Raw genomic sequence first — 16503 nt, forward strand, 5'->3', positions numbered from 1 at the left:
GGTGTAACTTGAGGCTGTTTCCTCCCATCCTGTTCCTGGGAGCAGAGCCTGACCCCCACCTGGCTCCATCTCCTGTCAGGGAGCTGCAGAGAATGAGAAGATCCCCCTGAGCCTCCTTTTCTCCAGATGAAGCCCCCCCAGCTCCCTCAGCTGCTTCTCATACTCCAGACCCTTCCCCAGCTCTGTTGCCTTCCCTGGACATGCTTCAGCCCCTCAATGTCTCTCTTGTCATGAGGACCCAAACTGAACAAATTAGTATGTCCGTGGGTTTCCTGCCTCTGGTTGTGCTAATCCTCCTTGATTTGCTCCCTGTCTCTTTTATTCCTGTGGCCCAGTGCACTTGTTTTGCTGAGCAGTGCTGTATATTAGCTGGCACTCTGTTTTCCTGGATCCCTCAACCCAAAGTCTCTCTGGAATGTTCCTCTGGCTATTTGACTTGCAGTGCTTCAGCTCTCGGCTTTTACATGGCGCTCTGGGATAAATTCCTCATCTAACAGATTGAATAGACTGACAAATAATAAATTCTTCCCCTGTATCTGCATGTCTTGAGTGACATACAGACTCCCCAGCATCCACAAAATTAGCAGAGATCATAATGCTTGTTGTTACTGACATCCAGAATGATCTCAATATTAAAATTGTTTTTAAAGGTAGTCAAACAGATTAGAGTTTTTTCATTTTTTTTATCAGTATATGTAGGAAAAAAGTAATTTTAAACATAGGGTTTTTTCTGAATTTCCCCATTGACTCAGTAACCACCAGTGAATGACGTGGTTCTATCTCTGCATCTGTCCTGTGTGTGAATGTTTGTGCTCATCAACCCTTGTGAAGGGCAGAGGGACACAGGTGTCTCTTTCAGATTTCACCCTCTACATCAATGAAAACACTGGAATTTCCCTGGGTTGAGCCACCCTCCTTACCCTTGCTGCCTTTTCCTGTCTGGAAAGGGTAAAGCCACTTACACGAGTTGGTTCCATGTCTGTAGGATGTGTGTGTGAGCTTGTCACCAGTGAATGTGAACTGTAAACTTTGGCTTTAGAAGCATTTCTTGAAAATACAGCAGTGCCAGCACTCTGTGCCCAGGCTCTGCAGCCCCTCGGGTCTCGGGTTGCTGCCGGTGTGTCTGAGGCAGATTTGGGTTATGTAGCAGAAGGCACTGCAGCAGCAATGGTGTTCTGTACTGAGGATCTACAGAATATCTGAGATCAAAGCAAGCCTGCCCAGCTCTACTAGTAACTCATTCTCAGCAGTTCTTTGCTGCTGTTCATTTGAGATGCTACTCTTGAAGAATGAACACATTGGTCTCCATGACAAGGACCCATAGGATCCTCCCACCAACTCATCCTCCAGCCCTTCGCCATATTGACCAGCTCGTCTTTGCAAGAGTTTTAGAAAATGAGTTGCTTCTGCTTAGTCTTTGAGTTAGTTTGAGTCATCTCTTCCAGGAAAATCCTGTGTAACCAGCTGTGGCTGTTATGAAGTGTTGCTCCATAAATACCAGCTGCTCCTAGCAGGCAGTCCAGCCCAGGCATCTTGTACCAAGACTACTGTTACATTTGCTTTGACATGAGATGCTGAATGCTTTAGAAAGTGTCACATTTTGATGCTTTATCCAAAAGTAATACTTGATTTTTCACAAAGGACAGTATAATCTTCATGCAAAAATTCCCAAGGCAGGGTATGGTGTATAGCTGTGCATAAGATTGGAGATATCCTGGTGTCTAACCTGGAAAACCTGCTGTGGATTCTCTCTGAGTGAGTTTGGGTGTGTAGTGTGATCCCTATTGCCACATCACTTCTAAATCCTCATCCTCTGAACGGCCTGAATGTGTTGCTTTGCTGCTTTCTCTCCAAAAACTGGAGCAGCAGAAATTTCTGTCCAGAGCAGCGAAGCCATTCCTTTAGCTGAGGTCAGCCAGCCTTGGTCTCATCCAGATGGTGCTGCACAACCAGGAAGGGGCTCAGGGATTTGCTCCCAATGCAGGCGCTGGAGTTTAAGTTCCACATTGGAATGGGGGCATCTTGAAGGGACTTGGTTAAAAATTTAACTCACAACTAGCTGGGTTGTGCAGAGCCCCGTCCATTGGAATGCAGTGACTTCAGCCATGGGGAGATGCTGCACATGAGGCTGGTCCTGGTGGAGGAGGCCCTGGCTCCAGGCTCGGAAGCCACACTGGTGTGGGGTGTGTGCTGAGTGTGGGATTTCCAGTGTGCAGTGCCCACATTGTTGGATAAGTGGATTATAAAACATGGCACAAAGTGGCCTTGCAGGGGGCTGCTTTGTACCTGCTCCTGGCCTTGTCTGGCAAACCCCAGTTTCACAGCAGAGCCCTTTGAGGGCCTGAGCAGAAATTGTTCACGTGCATTGGCCTTTTTACAAGCCGAGGGGTCACAGTTCAGATTCACTTCATTCCCAAAGCGGTGGTATTTTTCTTTTGGGATCAGTGCTGATGGGGGCATGTGGGCTTTTTGAGTCCAAGCTCAGTTTGCATCTAAAGCTAGAGATCTGGGGTGGATTGGCAAAGGGTTGTGTTCACTTCCTCTCCTTGTGGTGGGTTGAAGAGCTCAGGTGTGATTTCCCATCCTTAATTCCCCCCAAGTTTCAAGATGGCAAGTGGAAACCATTTATCTGGAGTTTATAGACATGAATCCAAGCTTGGCAGGTCCACTTGCAAAGGCATGAGAAACTGGAGTTCATGGGAAAACATCTTTGCATCTTACTGGTCATGAAGGGAATTTCCCAGATGAGGTCCCAGGTCCGTGCTGCCATCAGAATGTGCTCACTCCTCCTGTTCCTGTCCCAGTGAGGAGCAACTGAGCTGCACACTGAGGGCATTGCTTGAGCTTCTCAACTTTGCCTTCTCAAAAGTGTTTTGAGGAATGGGTTTGATTCTGCCCACTTCTGAGTGCAATTTGGAACAGACCAAAACCAGGATGTTTTTTGGGATGGTAGGGAATTAATTTAAATAAAAATAATTTAATCACTTACATGGGCTGTCAGTTATTTGTTCCTTGGCCCTGCACTGAATCCCCATCTCAGAGCTCTGACTGAAGGTTTTGAACATGGTTGTTGCATGTACCCACAGCCTCTCGTGGCTGACGTGTCACGGGGTGCTCTGTCTGCAGGGACACAGGTGACAATCGCATGACCTGCTCTACCAGTTCTGCCTCCAGCCTGGACACCAGTGCCCAGTTCCAGGAGAACAATGGGCAAACACAGAGCACCAGATGGGATGAACAGCAGAAGGTATTTGCCCTCGAGCAGGTCTGTGGTGTCTTCAGAGTGGACCTGGGACAAATGAGATCCCTTCGTCTCTTCTTCAGGTACCAGATCATTGTGTGTGAGAGTTCTGTGTGTGCTCTGGTTTGGGGCCCTGGGGACTGATGGCTTCTGCAGTCCTCCTTGGAAGCCTTTCCAGAATGGTTGTCTCATGTGAGTGTCAAGTGAGTGTCAGCCTTCCCAAAGAGAGACTCTGAATTACAGTTATGGGGCCCCTGTTTTAAGGGGCAAATTGGTGCTGCACATTGTGATTTGCTTTGCACTGTCTCTCACCTGAGTGTCCCCATTCCTGCTGGCCCCTCGTTGTTGTGGTCAGCCCCTGCAGGTTGTTCTGCTGTTGTTCCCTGCAGTGATGAGGCGTGCACCTGTGGGCAGCTGGTGGTTGCGAGCAGGGAGAGCCAGTACAAGATCTTCCATTTTCACCACGGTGGCCTGGATAAACTGTCCGAGGTGTTCCAGCAATGGAAGTACTGCACAGAGACCCATCTCAAGGACCAGGTACCTGAGTGAGATTCTTGGGGCAAAGAGGGGTTTTCCAGCAGATGTTTCACACTTGGGTTTGTGTTTTGGAGAAATGAAGCTTTGAGTTCATGTCACCAAGTTGGACAGAAAACTGCAGTGTGTGGGATATTTAAGATGGAGGTGTGACTCGGACACAAGGTCTCTCTTGGACTTGCTTATCCCCGTCCATTCCTGTTCCACCTGTGGAATACTGGGGAATATCATCCAAATGTCTTGCTTAGGTAGTGATTTTGCTACACCTGACAGGTCAGCACTGTCCTTTAGGCATGGAAGGTGGCTGGAAATCTGCAGTGGTATGTCAGAAATTCTGTCAGTCTTTCATCCATCTTGTGATGCGCAGGTCATCACTTTGGAGAATGTTTTGACAAGGCATCTTGACATATTTTGTTCAATCTACATATAAATGTGATAAGAGCTCTTTAATTATCTGTTTAAGATATCGTATGTTCTTATTAGAAACAGTGATTTTTAAATTTCCATCCTTCCCACAGAGCCCCCTGCTGCTTTTCTTATTATGGTCGCATGGGCTCACTTTTTGCATTGAGCAACCTTTGATTTTTAAATTAAATGTCAGCTGCAGTCTTGCACTGGGATCATGAGTGCCCTCAGAGAGCCTGGCAGCGCCGCTCCCCGCTCGCCTAACAGCAATCCCTTTGTATATGGCCAATCATATGTAATTTATTGCAAGCATTCCTGGCAGGGGGAAGTTTTGCTGTAAGCAGCATTCATTCAGTTTCAGGTCAGGGATAAGATTGGAGGAGGAATGGAAACTAGGTTTTTTTCAAGATGAAGCTGTTTTGTGCCGCTTGGATTTTTAATTATCCTAATCACTCTTGTTATTATAATGGTTGGAATTTAAAAAAGAAAAGTTGAAACCTCCCCAAGTGCAGCTCTTCAGTGCTTAATCCTACATGAACCATGCAGAGAGGTTTCCCTGCTCTGGGTTTCACACTCTGGTGCTCTCCCTGGTTCCTGCCTCCAGTTTTGGTTTGTTTTCCCCTGATCAGCAGCTTGCTGATGAGAAAACCTGTATGCAGTTCTCCATCCGCCGCCCCAAGCTGCCCTCCTCGGAAACCCACCCCGAGGAGAACACGTACCGGCGCCTCGACGTGTCTGCCTGGCTCCACCACCTGAATGAGTCCGGCCAGGTGGAAGAGGAGTACAAGCTGCAGAAGGTGAGAGGTTTCCACCCGTTCTCTCCTGCTGCAGAGTGCAAGTCCCTGGGGGAAGCTGCAGGAGTTTGCTTTTATGCCAGGGGCAAGAGCTGGGAGTGTGCAGACTGGTGTGTGAAGCCTTGACTGGAGATCTTGCTGTGGGACTGAAATCTGCTCAGGCAGCCGAGTCCTATCTGGATGTGTTCCTGTGTCACCTGCTCCAGGTGACCCTGTCTTGGCAGGAGGGTTGGACTGGGTGATCTCCACAGGTCCCTTCCAACCCCAACTATTCTGTGCTCCTGGGATTCTGGGATGGTGGGGCATCATTCCGACCAAGGATGAGCTGTCCCACTACTCCTGCCACTTGGAATCAATAAACCAAAGTGCCGAGTGCCCACCATGTTTACAGAGTGTGTGACCAAATCACAGAGAGAACTACAGATTGCTGTGTGGACTGGGATTGCTGTGTGGACTGGGATTACTGTGTGGACTGGGATTGCTGCAGAAACTGGGAGTGCTGCAGGAACTGGGAGCGCAATGGAATAAGGCAGGGCAGCACCGGGCGCGGGCCCTGAGAGGGAAGTTCGCAGTGCAGTGCAGTGTCTCCAGGACGGGGATTAAGCCGTGACAGGAGAACGACACGTTAATCATAGAGCCTCTCCGGGGGTGGTTATTGACATTGAAATGAGCCCGATTTGTGTCTGGTCTGGGAATAGAGGGCCAGCACTTTCCCTCTAAACATGTGCAAATTGCAGGAGCTTGAATCAAGGCGTCACTTGTCAGGAAAGGGCTGCAGAAGCTCCAAAGCACAGCAGCAGGCAGTTGCTTGTTGCTATATTGGGGAATGTTAAAACTGAACCAGCCATAACTTTTGCTTCTTCTTCCAGGCCATTTTCTTTGGTGGGATTGATGTTTCCATCCGTGGGGAGGTGTGGCCCTTTCTGCTGCACTACTACAGCTACGAGTCTACTTCTGAAGAGAGGGAAGCACTGAGGCTGCAGAAGAGGAAGGAATACTTTGAGATCCAGGAGAAAAGGTAACAGACCATAAGCATCCTCCCCTGCTCATCTTCCTCAGGCTGGACATCACAGTGACACTGCTGGTGATGTGCAGAACCTCTGCCTCCTTTGCATCAGGAGAAGCTGGAGTAGGGAGGTGAGAGGGATGGTGAGGGAGGTCTGTGGGGCACTGCTGACCTCCTGAGGCTCTGGAGCTAATAATAATTTGATAATAATAATTTGAACTATAGAGCTCAAATATTATCTCACTTGGGTTTTTGAAACAGACTTTTCAGTACCACACAGGAAAATATCTCACAGGCAAGGCTTGGGTTAGAACACTGAAGGTGAAATTGGGATCTTATATTTCTTTATAAATGTAACTGTACATTAAAATAAGGAAGGAGAAGAGATATCTAATTCAAGGAGGTTGTTACTGTAAGAACTGCATGTTGTTAAATAGCTGTGGGTACAATTAAGCTGGAGAGGGGCAGTGGTGTTATAATTAGGAGACAATCAAACTAGAGTAAATTCTGGTGTGCCACCCCCAAGGAGCAGTGGAGAGCAGAGTCTGATGCTTCTGAAGTGTTTATCACAGCAAACACATCATGTTGTCCCGTTCATAACCCAGGAGGCTCTTTCTAGTAACCCCATGGGACAGGCAATCCACTGTTCTGGACAGACCTGCTTGTCTGTTCTCCGGGTGCTGAGAAAACTCCATACAGGAATAGTTTTTCTCTGCAAACTAAGACTGAAATGAGGCTTTTTGTTCCTTGTGGCAACCATATTCCTCTCTTGGCAACGTTGTCCCGTTGCTGCCCCATTTGCAGGCTGACCATGACTCCGGATGAACAGAAGGATTTCTGGCGTCAGGTTCAGTTCACGGTGGACAAGGACGTGGTGCGCACTGACCGCAGCAACCAGTTCTTCCGAGGGGAGGACAACCCAAACGTGGAAACCATGAGGTGAAGTGTCTCATCCCAGTGTCCTGCTCAGTCAGTCCCTGGCCCAGGCTGCCTGGGAATGCTGGAATCAAGGGGCACAACAAGGCCTTCCCAGTGCTGCTGTAGCCTCTCCTTCTCAGTCTAATAACCCTGCTTTCATGCCCAGCCTTCCCTGCTGTCTCGGTTTGAGATAAGCAACTGGCAACCCCCCCAAGCACAGGAGCGCTGGGCAGGGCTGTGGGCAGGTGCTTGGGTCTATGTTTCTCCTGATGGGATGGAGGATGAGCACAGCAGAGTCTGCTCCATGGGGTGTGACTTGTAAATGTGACCTCACAAAAGACCCCCCAAACAGTTGGATTTCATCCAGCAGTATGGCTTAGAGCCTTATGGAATTGTGGGCATCATCTGTAGGCCCTTAATTTCTGTCCTCATAATCTTTTTAAATTCTTATTTTCTGTTTATATTTTGCTGTCTGTGAATGCCAAACCTTCTCATGAAGTTTATTTCACTGGACTGATGTTTGCAGCTGGGTGGGAAAACAGTGCTGTTTACATCCATGTTCTTAGACTGATGCAGGAGGTTCAGAGTTCTTTTCCATTCAGGAGCCTCTTTGGATGAATACAAAAGGTTGTAATCCTAAAAAGTGGAAGTCATGGTTAGGTACAATGTTACTGTATCTTTGTGGTACTTCCAGATACAGTTCCTTTAAGGGAAGTGATTCTGAGGGATGTAACAATAGGTCTCGAAAAGTTAGTATTTCAGATGTCAGGAGGATCTGTGACTCTCCTGCGCTGTTCCTGGCTCAGCCTGTGTGATGGGAATTGTGGAGAAGGGATGGGGCTGTGCTCTGCTGTCACCTGCCCTCACCTGTCCCACCTCCCTGTTTGCTTCTCTGCTCCAGGAGGATCTTGCTGAACTATGCAGTATTTAACCCAGCTATTGGATACTCCCAGGGCATGTCTGACCTGGTTGCTCCACTCCTGGCAGAGATCCTGGATGAGTCGGATACTTTCTGGTGCTTTGTGGGATTGATGCAGAACACGATCTTCATCAGCTCCCCACGGGATGAGGACATGGAGAAGCAGCTGGTGAGGTTGAATCCTGGGCTCCCATTCACTGTCACTGCCTTCTCCACTCCCCCAGCCACAAAAAGTAATTCCCTGGGTTCCAGCATACTGAATCACACCCAAAGCCACAAAATCCCTGGAGTGATCTTCGGGGTTGTGTTGTGCAGGGCCAGGGCTTGGACTTTGATGGTCCTTGTGGGTCACTTCCAACTCACAATATTCTAGGCTTCTGTTATTCTGTGGAAATACCTGATGGATAGAATTGATCCTGGGTGATTGGGGCACTCAAAAAGTCATTTATATCCATCTTTCCTTGTGAAGTAGCTGCTGTGTCCCGTGAGCTCTGGCCTTTGACAAAAGATCCAAGCATACTCCTGGCTGTGCTGTCCTGAACAGGCCATAAGGCTGGAGCTTTTTGGGAGAGAAAAGAACTCTGCAGCTCTGGCTTGCAGTGTGGGCGTCCCCAGGGTGCCGAGGGATGGTGAAGGTGGTACAAGTGCTCCTGCCCGAGGCAGGCCTTGGCTCAGAGCATCTTTTCCAGATGTACCTGCGGGAGCTGCTGAGGCTCATGCACCCCCGTTTCCACCAGCACCTGTCTGCCCTGGGAGAGGACGGGCTGCAGATGCTCTTCTGCCACCGCTGGATCCTGCTCTGTTTCAAGCGGGAGTTCCCGGAGGCCGAGGCGCTGCGCATGTGGGAGGCGTGCTGGGCACACTACCAGGTGAGGCAGCTGCGTGGGCATGGCTGAGTCCTCGCCCCTCAGCAGCCATTGCAGCGCTTCCATAAAGGTTCTTAGGAGCAAAGAGCCAAAATAAATCAGTGTTACAGAGGGTCTGTAACTATAGAAGAGATTTATCTATGGAGCAGGAGGATGGAGCCTTCTTGCCTGCCTCTCCTCCTCTGGGACATCAAGGCTCCAAAAGGTGTTTCAGAAAGTACTGAACACTCACTTTTGAAGTTCAGGCTTGTCTTACATAGCTGGGAAATGTCTTTCCAAAAATCCCTGGTCTGCTCTGAATGCTGTGGTGCAAACTTTGCTGCCATGCTGTGAAGGAAAGAGGCTTTGCCTCATTATCTGTGGTTCAGAATTCACCAGTTACTCATGTTGTCACCACTGGGCAGAACTGAAGGGAGCAAAAATTCTCACCAAGGAGGCACTTGTGGAGGGTGGGAGGTGACACCAGAGCTCTGCCTCCACCTGCTGTACAGCAGCCCCTGTGTTCTCATTGCAGACAGACTATTTCCACCTCTTTATCTGCGTGGCCATCGTGGTGATTTATGGTGATGATGTCATTGAACAGCAGCTGGCCACTGACCAGATGCTGCTGCATTTCAGCAACCTGGCCATGCACATGAACGGGGAGCTCGTCCTCAGGAAGGTAAATACCCAGGTGCTAAGGCTGAGCTCTGGAGATGAGTCAGTGTTGAGGAATCCATGGACTGATGCTTCATTTCACAACACCTGTATCCCTGTGCCTGGCTGGAGCCCAGGAGGGTGGGATGCTGCTGTTTACCTGGAAACAAGATATTCAGTGATAAGAGATAGTTTCTGAGTGCTTGGGAGGTGACACAGTGGTTGGGAAAACCCTTGGTTGGGATAACATATGTCCATGCTCAGGAAAAGGGCAGACAGACCTGTTGGTGTGGTGGTCCCCACTCCATCTGAGCTGGAGTGACTGGGGCCGTGGGGTGAGCTGTGCAGTGTGGTAGCCCCTGTGACCTCCCACTGTCCCAGGGCCTCGCTTAACCCTCAGCTCTGTATTCAGACACGCCTTTGCTGAAGCTCAGGTAGTCAAACAGGAGGATGGGAGAGGAAGACATGGGCCACCTCAGCTCTCTGTGTTCATCCCCCAGTGAGAAGTGAACATTTTCTCTCTGTCCCTTCCCTCCAGGCCAGGAGTCTGCTCTATCAGTTCCACCTGCTCCCCCGCATCCCCTGCAGCCTGCATGACCTCTGCAAGCTGTGTGGGACAGGGATGTGGGACAGTGGCTTCATCCCTGCTGTGGAGTGCTCTGGCCATCACCCAGAGTCTGAGAGCTGCCCATATGGAGGGCTGGTGGAAGTGTCTTCTCCGAAGCCAGGAAGCGAAGGCAAGAAAGGCCTGAAAACACGGGATGTCTTTGCCTTCCGAAAATAGCTGAGAGGAACGGGGTGTGGCGGCAGAAGGGAAGGGCAGGAAGGATGTGCATAGGGAAAAATGATGAAGACAAAAATGGAGGAATAGCTTGGCGAGACTCCTGAGAAGACTGAAAGGTGGGAAATGGAAGAGGAATTAAATTGCTCTGCATGGGAAGCAAGTTCCAATGCACTGGTGGCAGAACCTGAGTGAAAGGCATCAACCCAGGACCTGTGTTGGCACATGTTTGTGTTTGATTTTGTTAGAAACAAGGTTTTCTAGGTCTCAACAAGGACTTTTTATTCTGCCTCTGGGACTGGACTGGTTGTCAACCAGAACTTGCTTACTTGCTTATGAGAAACAAGAACACTCAAGAGAGCCAAGTGCACCTGAGCGTTGGTGGGGCAGTGGCAGGAGCAGAGCTGGGGCAAGGCCTCTGTGCTGCCCTTCACCCAGAGCACACCACACGCTCTCTGCTTCAACCAAAACGTGCAAAACATGGCTTCTCTCTAAAGCCATAGAGACCATTTTAATTCTAATCTGCCAAAAATAAAACTGCAGTCCTTTGGGATGGCAGGGAAGGCATCTGCTTTGTTGGTGAGGAAGGACTGGTCACCTCAAGGTCTTTTTTATAAGGTATACTGACTGATGTGATTTTTTTTACCATTTGTACAGAAAGTGCACGGCCCCAGGTCTCACAACACTGCTGCTCGGAGTTGGGGTATTTCACAGACACTGTCCAAAGTTCCTTCTTTACAAGGTACTGGGAAGAAATTCTTCCCTGTGAGGGTGGGGAGGCCCTGGCAGAGGTTGCCCAGGGAAGCTGCCCCACCCCTGAAAGTGTTCAAGGCCAGATTGGATGGAGTTTAGAGCAACCTGGTCTAGTGAAAAATGTCCTTGCCCATGGCAGGGGGTGGAACTGGATGAGCTTTAAGGTCCCTTCCAACCCAAACCATCCCGGGATTCTCTGATTCTGAGAGTACAGCAAAGCTGTATCTTTATGCTGACAACTACAGACTTCAGACACTTTAGTCTGTTGTTTCCAGTATGTTTCCCATTGTGTTTCCCTTGGCTCTCCTCAGTTACTGAATATTACTGTCCTTGCCTGTCACTGCCACGGGCTGTGGCACATACACTCCTTGTGGGCTTTAGGCTCCTCAGCTGGTGCCAGTGGTGCACCCTGTTTCCCATCCCAAAGGGAAAATGAAACTTGCCTTATTGCAGCCATTTTTGCTGAGTTCTGCCTGATAAAGGTTTCCCTTGGGGTATTTTTGAAAGGACAGCACGTTTCCCCTCTTTTCTGCTGTAAAATTTGCCAACCAGAAGTGGAGCTGGGGCTTTGAACTGTGTTGCCAAAGGTCCTTACCAAATTCAGTGGCCTCCAAAGGTGTGTCCTGAGCTGGTGTTTGTGCCAAACAAAGCCAAGGGGAACAGTTTCCTTGTACGAATGGAAAAGGAGATGAGGTGACTGTGGTGTCAGGGGTCTCCAGCCCTTCCTGGCTGTCCTGCTCCCTCTCACTTCCTCCACACCCCCCCCACAGCTGTCCTGGGCAGGCTGGGTGAGGCTGTGCTCACTTCAGCTCTGCCTCTCGGGCACATTTGTGCCCCCAGTAGCACTTGTGGAACCCCCTTGTCCTTGTGCAGTGCTGGGGGGGTTTCCGCACCTGACAAGCACATTTCTCTCTGCAAGGCCTTACCCACAGCCTGCCCTGGAGCCCATAAGTCCCATTTCTGCTGGGAAGCAAGGCTGGAGCTGGGATGCTCTTTGTGAAGCCAGCACAAGCCAAGTGCTTGCTGCCTTCCTAAGGGGAGGAAGCCTTGCCACACTGAGGGCTGGCTGTTGTATGGCAGGAGAACAGTTTGGCTCCCACTTTGTGTGCCTTTAATTCAGAGGATGAAAACCTTCTCCTGGATGAGAGCAATAGGGAAACCCACTGCAGGATGGCACAGCTCCGAAACAGCCCAGCTGTGAGAGGCAGCGATGCTGCTGGTATGAGCTGGGGCTTGGCAGGTGACACCTCCATAAGGGCCGGGTCTGGTTTGCTCTGGGGCAGGGACTTTCTCAAGATTTATGAATAAAAAATGTTTGTGTGAGGCCTTTGTGTGTCCATTGCTGTGCAGGCTGGGAGCTGCACCTCACAGGTGGGGACAGCACTTGGCCACACTGTCCCCAGCCTGAGCCACTCATTTTGCAGCCACTCAGAGACATGTTGGGAGCTGGGGCTGCATCACTGTCCCCAGGCCCCCCTGATGTCAGCCTGGGGATGTGTGGTAATACTCCATGGATCCATCCAGATGGATCCAAAACGTGGCAGTGGCTGAATTTGGGTCAAGAAAACTGCACAACAGAAAGCACCAGAAGCATCTTCCTGCAGAGCAGCTTGGTTGGCACTGAGACAGACACCAGCTCCCCATGGAGACAACAGGAGCTGGGCACTGCCTGCTGCCACCTGCCTCCTCGTGTGGGACAGGCATCACTGTGAGGCCTCCCCAGCACTGTGGCTCTCCCGGCAATGCCAGGGCAGCCAGAGCCTCCCCAGGAGCAGCAGTACTGTGTTATGGGTGCTGGGCACAGGGCAGAAACAGCTCCCTCCTCAGCTCATGGGGTGCTGGGCACAGTGGGCACAGCCCCCTCCTCAGCTCTCCACTGCCTGCAGTGGGCTGGGAGGCACCAGCAAACCCCTCCCAGAAGAGCCAGAGCTGGTTTTGCTGCAGCACTCATTCTCAGCCAGTAAAAGACAATAGGAAGAGATGAAGTAGATAATTTGGAGCATTATTTTTCCACTATTAAAATGTCATTCAGCAGTGTGGAAATCACTCAGGATTCGTTTAGTTAAAGACTGCACTGCAGTTTTCCACAACATGGAATAAGCTGTGTTCTGTTTGAAGTGGTGCCCAGCTCTGGGATTGGTGTGCCAACCTCAGCCAGCTCTCCATGCCCAGTGTTCCCTGAGGGTCCTGCTGCCAGCAAGAGACTTCAGGTGTCTGTCTCTGTGCTCCCCATTGGAGCTGCCCAAACCCCTGGCACACATTGACCCCACTTTGCCATAGTCAGGGAAACAAAGGAGTGGAGTTGCTCCTGTTGACCACCAACACTCACACCCCAGTGACCCGATTCCAGACCCCTGTTCTTTCACTTGTGATGCCTTTTAACTCTCACTGGAGATTCATAACCTTTCAAGCTTGTTTTGGGAGAGAGGGGTCTGGGAAGCCAACCTGGAACCCTCTGGCAGTGCCTGGGGTAGGGTCGGGAGCAACCTTGGGATTCCTCTGCAATGAAAGGACAGTGACAAGTCAAGTGTTGGACAGGACAGTGGGTTTCTGAGGTCATTCTGACCCATCCTCAAGATTTTCTTTTGTAACACTTTGCCATCTGAAAAAAAAAACAAAACCCAAGGAACAAAAAAGCAGCTGGGCTTGGCCCCTACAGAGGAGTAAAGTGGATCCTAGAAACAGTGACCCTCACGTGGAGTCTCCTCGGTCACTGCCCTGAGCGTTGCATTAACAGCAGCTGAGCAGCCAAAAATAGACCCTTGCAAAGGTAAATAGTCGGTGTAAGCCTCTTTAGTGTCAGTCTTGAGCTGACACATCCTCCTGCCTCCTGCTGCCGGGGGAAGGGGAACAGGGAGGAAAGAAAACTGAGTCTTGGCTCCTGTGGTAACACTACGCTCTATAATCCCAGTGGGAACCTGATCGCCTGCACCTGGAACGCCAGCAGTGGAGCAGAGCACCACACACCTCGGGATGGAGCCTGAACCTGCTTCCTTGGCCTGGCCCTGACACCTGGGCTGCTGCTGGGCACCGTGGGGAGAGGGAAGAGCTGCCCCACACCAGCCCAGGACTGGGAGGGCACATGGAGCTGTCCCACATGTGGGTGAGCACGATTGACCTTGGCATTGAGCATTGACCACACAGGTGGCAATGATGCCCAGCCCTGGAGTTTGCTGTGCCAGGGAAATCAGCACCTGCGAGCAGAGCAGGGGCAGGTGAGGGGGTTTGGTCCCACTTCCAAGGGCTGGGTGTGTTTGGATGTGGCTGTTTGGCTGTTTTGTCACATAACACTGCCTGTCAAATGAAAAATTACAGGTCACAAGACCAAAGAGACTCACCTGAGTTATTACAAGGAGCAAAGAATTTCAAACCCAGTGTAGCCTGTCCCCATGGGCTGATTAATCCCTGGGTCACTCCACTTGGGTCATAAAAATAGACCTAGTTGGGCCAGCTGGAGCTCACGGTCACATCTTGCCCCAGGCACTGGCCCAGCCCTGCTCTGCACGCCCTGCATTTCATTCATTTAAACACAATGTGTTCAAACAAAACCAAAACGTGTGATGGGGTTGCACAGCACCTGGAAGACAAACAGAGGCTGAGTGAGGCAGCCCTGGCAGAGCCCAGTGGAGCTGTGCTGGCAGTGCCAGCTCAGACACACCACGGGGCTGCAGTGAGGAGCTCCCTGGGCAGCACCAGAGCACCACTGGGGAAAGCCCTGCTGCAGCAGCACGTGGCTCAGCCCTGCACCCAGGCCTCTCCAAACCACAGGGGTGAACATGGACACAGCTCAGACATCCCAGGAAAAGAGACCTGATGTCAGCTCCCACTGTGTTTTGATCCTTTTTAAAAACTGTTAGAGATTCTCCAGCAGCTCCTGACCCTCCTTAGTGCCCCAATGCACCACACCTTCCAAATTCATCAAGTTCAGGTCCTGCCAAAGGTTCTGCTGTGTGTGGCCCAGCAGCAGCAAGAGAAGGAGCAGCACAAGGACTCTTCATGAGATTTTTGATTTTGTTTGGCTTGGGTTTGTCTTTCAGAAACCACAAACAAGTTCAGCTGCTTCTATCTGCAGCTGGGGCTTGACTCACCTTGGTGATGGCAGGGATGGCCAGGGAGGTGCTGAATGATGGACACCTGCCCAAGTCCTCTCTGCTCTCCAGAGGTTTCTGCAGGGGAGACACGAGAGGGGGCTCTGCCAGAGCTCAGGGACATGTCAAACACCCAGAAACGGTGATCCCAATCCCTTGCATAACCCCAAGCCCTCAGCAGCACCAGGCAGAGCTGTGCTGTGGGTGGAGGCAGAGCCCCTTGGTGCTGCTCATGCCCAGGAACAAGGGCACCCACTGGGCAGTAACCCAATTCCCACACATTGCAGGTGAGGGTGGGCACTGAAAAATTTCCAGCAGTGACTGGAAACTCTGGAAATAGCCTAAACACCAGCTGGCCTTTAGGCCCTGTGCCAAGGTGATCAATCTGCCCTGATGCCAGCATAACAGAAGCACTGGGAAGGTGCTGCTGGATCTCCCCAGGGGTTGGAGACAGTGGTACAGGGGCTTTCAGCCCCTGGAGCAGCCCCACACCATGGGAGTACCGGGATGAGGGGCTGACACAAGCGCCAAGGAGCCCATTCTCAGGGTGGCAGGAAAGGGTTAAGGCGCTGCCAGAGCGGCAATGAGAGCAGGGAATTCGGCTGCTGACGCAGGTAGGATCTGCCGGCAGCATCTCAGTGCAGACACAGCAGCGTCACCCTCAGCTCCTGAGCTGCTTATGAGCCCCTGGAGAGAAGGGAGTGGGTGACTGACCCAGCCCCATGCAGGGAGCAGACCAGGGTCCTCCCTGGGCTTGTCACATGCCATCACTTGGCTTCTCCTGGGCATCACAGACATGAGAGGAAGAGCCAGGCAGTGTTTCTGCTGTGTCTGTCCAGGGGATGGAGAACCAGGGAGAGGATACAGCTCTGCAGGAAGTGGGGGCCAGAGAAGACACAGCCCTTAGGTCCATGCAAACAGCTGGAGGAAGCCCTGACCTTGCCAGAGCTGGGATGGCCACGGAGAGCCCACAGGTCAAGGAGGTTCACCTGAAACAGGTTCATCACTGCTGCTGTCTGGGTTCTGCCATGCTGTCCCTGCCAGGCTGGGGCAGCAGCTGTTGTGGGGCCGTGGGTCTGGTACCACCCTGGTCTGTGGCACTCTGGGCTCAGGAGCAGAACCCAGCAAGGGGTTGTTTGCACCAAATCCTGCCCAGGCCACGTGTGCTGCCCTCCAGGAGCTGCTGGGAAGTCAGGCCCGATGGAAATATAATGGGATAATCGATGGCCCATTGTTGCTCGGCTTAATTTAGCTGCTCAGGCAGGGAATGAACAGTGTGGATGTACAAAAGCAAGAGCCAAGGCAGGAGATGAACCAGCCCTACATCCTCTGTGGCACAAGGGACAGAACAGGCACAGGCACCTGTCCCCAGAGCCACAGGGCTGAGCCCCAGACCCCCGTGACATGGGCACAGCGCGCAGGAAAGTGTCATTAATGGGGATTTACTTTGCTTTGTCTAATGCCAGGTCAGAAATGGCTGCACTGGGCTCAGTGTTACACACCTGCATCACCAAACCCTTTGGAAGCTGCAAGAGGAGCTGCTGGGTGTGCTGGGGTGGTGA

At 51.2% G+C, this 16503-nt stretch overlaps 1 protein-coding gene across 7 annotated transcripts in view; it reads left to right on the forward strand.

The window, feature by feature from the left end:
- Nucleotides 1-12176, forward strand: part of TBC1D16 (TBC1 domain family member 16) — a 32159-nt gene extending 19983 nt beyond the window's left edge. For 5 of the 7 annotated variants that reach the window (XM_071573305.1, XM_071573304.1, XM_071573302.1 and 2 more), the window contains 9 exons: nt 3127-3324; nt 3631-3778; nt 4810-4977; nt 5844-5992; nt 6785-6919; nt 7800-7986; nt 8507-8686; nt 9198-9344; nt 9858-12176. In XM_071573305.1, the coding sequence (XP_071429406.1) occupies nt 3127-3324; nt 3631-3778; nt 4810-4977; nt 5844-5992; nt 6785-6919; nt 7800-7986; nt 8507-8686; nt 9198-9344; nt 9858-10103 (1558 nt within the window). In that variant the 3' untranslated portion in view covers nt 10104-12176. The remainder of the gene's footprint in view (nt 1-3126; nt 3325-3630; nt 3779-4809; nt 4978-5843; nt 5993-6784; nt 6920-7799; nt 7987-8506; nt 8687-9197; nt 9345-9857) is intronic. The other 2 variants (XM_071573308.1, XM_071573307.1) reach the window with 2 other exon arrangements.
- Nucleotides 12177-16503: the final 4327 nt, after the last annotated feature.

The sequence above is a fragment of the Pithys albifrons genome, chromosome 19 (genome assembly GCF_047495875.1).
Source record: "Pithys albifrons albifrons isolate INPA30051 chromosome 19, PitAlb_v1, whole genome shotgun sequence".
NCBI lineage: Eukaryota > Metazoa > Chordata > Aves > Passeriformes > Thamnophilidae > Pithys > Pithys albifrons.